Below are 4,550 nucleotides of genomic sequence, written 5' to 3' on the forward strand. Positions count from 1 at the left end.
AAATGTCGGATTTGAATGATTTTTTTACCATTTTATAGCTCTTATTTAACTTTTTAACCCTGTATTAATAACTCAAAATTGATTTTTGCGACGAGTGACTGGTTTGGCTTGTCTTTGCCACATATACTAAGACTAGAGTAAGGGTTTGATTAGTAGGGAATCCTATAGAAAATAAATTAGTTTGTTTCAAGGTAGTGGTATGATGCCACCTTGAGCAAGCGGCCGGGGTTCAAATTTCGCTGATAAATTTTTTGCTGATAAGGGCTATGAAAAAAAAAGTTTTGATTTAATAAAGAAAGATAGGCCTAGGAAAGTCATGTTATGTTAAAACATTTTTTTGTCACTTTCAATGTTTTTAAAAATTCTGAAAACTACTTACTTTTGGCCATTGAAATCCACAGCTTGAATAAAAAAAAATCGTGCAGGAACATTAAAATCCGCATTTAATCCCGGCCCCCAAACAAGTGTTTGTTCTGGACAGACAACTCTCTCCCGTTCATAGCCTGTTGCGGTATCTGTCACTGCTTCAGATATACTTAATAAATGCACACTTGCGAAAAAAATTTGAAGTCTTACAATTGCAGTCATTGTCCTTTTATGAAGTTTCCAAAGCATGATGTAGGTAAAAGCGAGAAAGTTGATTGTAGTCTTCACAACTTCAACAAAAGTTTAAAATTTGAGCTTCTTGATCGATTTGTTTTTCCGACCTGAATAATTTAGTTTATCCAAAATACTGCGACGAGTTTTGACTACCTAGGCCTAGTAGAAGAAGTCGATGAGAGTGGTCTATTTTTAAAAGTTATAAGCTATGGTGATAATATTAATAAAGAGGGCCATGAATGGTTTTAGCAATAAACTCGGTCAGGCCTAGGCTAGCCTCCTGGCTCTAAGGTTATAGAGTTAGTAACACGAAGCGAGTGTAACCCTATACCATAGTGAGCATGTACTGTATGCAATCCTCAGGCCAGCCACTGGCCTACCCACTATTCAAGATCAGAGATGTGACCTTGATCCACGTTTTGACACAATAAACTTGCCTAGGCTAGGCCTACTACACTGTCTGCATACCTACTTTTTAGAACGCCAAGTTAGGCTATTATGAGTAGGACCACTCGTCGCAAAAATGCTATTAAAGAAAAACACTTTAAATCCACCGCTGAAATCCTGTGATATGCAACAACTGCTTAATCTGTTCTTTATGTTCCTTTATCATGAATTACCGGAGCATAAAAAGTCAAACCCAAATAACACAGTTCACTCAAGCGATTGACAGCAGCACAAAACCAAAACAAACAACGACCGGCGCGGCCGGTCGTACACGTCTGCGGTACCGCATGTCATAGAGGGCGATATATCGATATTCTGGAAAATATATCGATATTCATCATTTCAATTTGTAGAGAGAGAGGGAGAGATCATGGTTTATTATACGTTTGCATTACAGGCCCGTACGCAGGGATGCGACGGGTGCGTACGCACCCCCCCCCCCCACACCAATTACAAAAGGTCCAAATTTTCCGGCGTAGAAAATTCAAGACACACTCTCACATGCTCCAGAAATCCATCCACCAAAAATGTTTGACCAATCAGAGCAGTTTCCAAAGGACTGCCTCTAATTTGTCGTACAATTAAGCAAGGCCTCTAACTGTACTTAGAAGTTTTTGAGTAATTTTAAAGTTTTTCCACGCCGTTGCGTGTCAATAACTCGTCACGTACAAAATTCATCTTTCTTTCTGTGAAAGTCCCTCCCTTCGCAATTTCGATTAATTTTTTTATTATGTAACATTTACATATGTGGTAAAAATTTAGTATTTTCAATACCTAATAATATTATAGGCTTTTCATTGTGCGCTAGACCTACATTTATTTCTTTTATGTTAAAATTTATTAATGTTTTATTTACCTTGTTCTATAAGTTTACCTACTGTAGTCTATTGACATATGATGTGAAAATCTGTAACACCACGTGGTTGGAAGCGGCACGTTGTGTATGTCCAATTTGTAGGGATTTGTTTTACTCCGACCTTGATTTATTTACGATTCTTAAAATCTTAATAATATTAATGAACGCTAACCCGTAGTATAATTAATGACATTCCCACGGTGTTTTTAATTAGATTGACTTAAATCTTGTAGATCAGATTCCTTAACATATCAAAGTTGATATTAATCGTTAGGCCATCAACATTTTTGATAGACTACGGTACAGAACATTTGAAAATAAGAACACAGAATAGCGTTTGCTCTCAAAACCAGTGGCGGATTGTTTTTAGCGCACCACCCCCCACCCACCCCACAAAAAAAAAAAAAAAAAAAACATTTTTGCACGCACCCAATAAAAATCCTGCGTATGGCCGGCCCTGATCATTATTACAGAATTACAGCAGCCCCACCGGGGCCTGTCAGTTTTGAAAATAATTATTGCAACGGATAATCCTCGCTTAAGTGCTATCAAATTTGTAATAATAGTAACAAACCTACTCATAATAGGCCTATACATTATTTGGTATCTCTATCTTCCTCACTTTAGCCCAGTCGTGATTGTCGGCGACTTAACGCCAATTCCTCGTGGCCTACATCTAGCAGGCCTAACTGGTATAAACGGCACCCTTTACAAAACATATTTTGATACTCTATGATATTTTTTTGTAATGTTCACCGTTTCTACTTTTAACTTTAACTAAAGATTGAAACTTTGACGTACTTTAATGGATCTCACTCAAGTTATACTGATCACATTTTTGTAAACGACTTATCTGCATATAAAAAAACAAAACAAAAAAAAAAGAAAAAAACTACTGTCATATTGTAACCCAGGCTACCCTGAAAAATAGTGATCGTCTTCCATTCCTCACAAGTTTAAGCTTTGACACAAGTTACGGTAAAATATTATTCTTATGTTCCATCATGTACCTACGTACCTTAAGCCGGGTATACGACCGTCGCACGACGAGATTGCAACTCAGCTCTCTGACGCCGCGCGACGCAGTCTGCTGATTGTCGGTGGCAGTCTAAAGTCTGAACTGATCAGTAGTGTCATTAAAAACGATCAAGAAACATAAGTTCACAGGTGGAATAATGATTGTGTGTTTGGTATAACCCAAATTCTGGAAAGTTCAAGTTAATGATTGTAAAAGGAAGGTGTTGAATGCGGTGATAATCATGTCATTCAATTTCCATCGATGAACTTTCAAACACTTTGAATCCAAATTTGATGTAACTAATGAAAGTAAATGACCAAAGGCATCCAACATTGTAGCAAACAAATGTAAAATATGTTATCTAATAATCCTATTTGTTAACAGAGATTTAGTAATTAAATGTATAACAAAACAATGATTCTAGGTTTTGCCATTGCACTGTGGAATTAATCAGCAGAACGCCATGACCGTTAAGACCGTTTTAACACGTTCGCTGCCAGCGACGAGTATACTCGCTCACAGGGTGTTGCTGAGGGCGCCAGGAACGAGTATACTCGTCAAATCGGGGGAAACATTCTAGCGTTTATAACTTCTTTATTATACATTGTAGAACCACAGACTCAACGGCTGGTAGTTCGGGGAAGATACACCTAGACGATAACGTACAAATGACAATAGGTCTGTTGTGTTATTTTGCCGGTAGTACACTCGAGCGGTACAAGTGGGGGCGCCCTTTGAACATATACCAACCCATGCAAAAAGCGGACGAGATAACTCGCACTTGGCATAGTCAGTAAAAAGTTCTATCACAGTGCCATCGACGAGCATACTCCTGTCTCTTATACACATCTAGATGTGTATAAGAGACAGATGCTAAAGAAGGAAAAGGTCATGTTAACTTAACCCTGTGAGCTGCAGGTTACTTTGGGTGCCAATAAGTGTCAAGGGGGTGGGGGAAGGGGTGAACGAGCGGCTGCACTTTAAATACAGCTTGCGGTACATAAGTTCAGTTGCTCCAGTGTAATCGTATTGGTAATCGTGTCAGAATCGAGTTTCCTAGTTCTAATAATTATACGTTAGTTGAACAACTAACATAACATTAACATTATTTTGTGTTTTCAGAATCTACTATCAATCACTTGTTTTATTCTTGCATTGATTCGGCAAGGCTCATACAAAGAAAAGTGTGTCGTTCTATTAAAATCGAACTCGCGGTGCACAGAACAGCTGATCACTGAGGCTGACACAGACTTGAAAACAGCGCATGCGCAAAATACGTTCTATTATAATAATAATACAGTAGAACCCCTATTAAGGGGACACATTCGGGACCAAGAAAAGCGTCCCATTAATAGTGGTGTCTCCTGAATAGGGGTATAACATTAACATTCCCTCCTTCAAAACCGTATCAAAGGCCTTCTTAAGATCCAAGAAGGCTAAGAAGGATTTTTTTTTGTTTTTTTTTACTCAATGAGACGACACGAAGCTATGCTTTTAAGGGTCAATGTGGTCATAACATCTACGCGATGGCCTAAACCCACCTTGAAACTCTGATAAAACATTTTTTTTTCTTCGAGAAAGTTGGGAATATGGTATGAGATGATTCGATTAAAAATTTTAGATATACAT

At 38.0% G+C, this 4,550-nt stretch overlaps 1 protein-coding gene across 2 annotated transcripts in view; it reads right to left on the reverse strand.

The window, feature by feature from the left end:
• LOC117123000 (protein O-glucosyltransferase 2-like) overlaps positions 1-1,301 on the reverse strand; it is a 34,213-nt gene extending 32,912 nt beyond the window's left edge. The window contains exon 1 of one of the 2 annotated variants that reach the window (XM_033268785.1): positions 1,073-1,301. Coding sequence is in view for 1 of the 2 variants with exons in the window: in XM_033268784.1 (XP_033124675.1) it covers positions 380-615 (236 nt within the window). In the remaining variant the exon portion in view is untranslated. Of the gene's footprint in view, positions 1-379 lie in introns of both variants that reach the window. The other variant, XM_033268784.1, reaches the window with a different exon arrangement.
• Between the last annotated feature and the right edge of the window lie 3,249 nt (positions 1,302-4,550).

The sequence above is a fragment of the Anneissia japonica genome, unplaced genomic scaffold (genome assembly GCF_011630105.1).
Source record: "Anneissia japonica isolate Jap-2015-1 unplaced genomic scaffold, ASM1163010v1 scaffold1030_len608725_cov174, whole genome shotgun sequence".
In the NCBI taxonomy this organism is placed as follows: Eukaryota; Metazoa; Echinodermata; class Crinoidea; order Comatulida; family Comatulidae; genus Anneissia; species Anneissia japonica.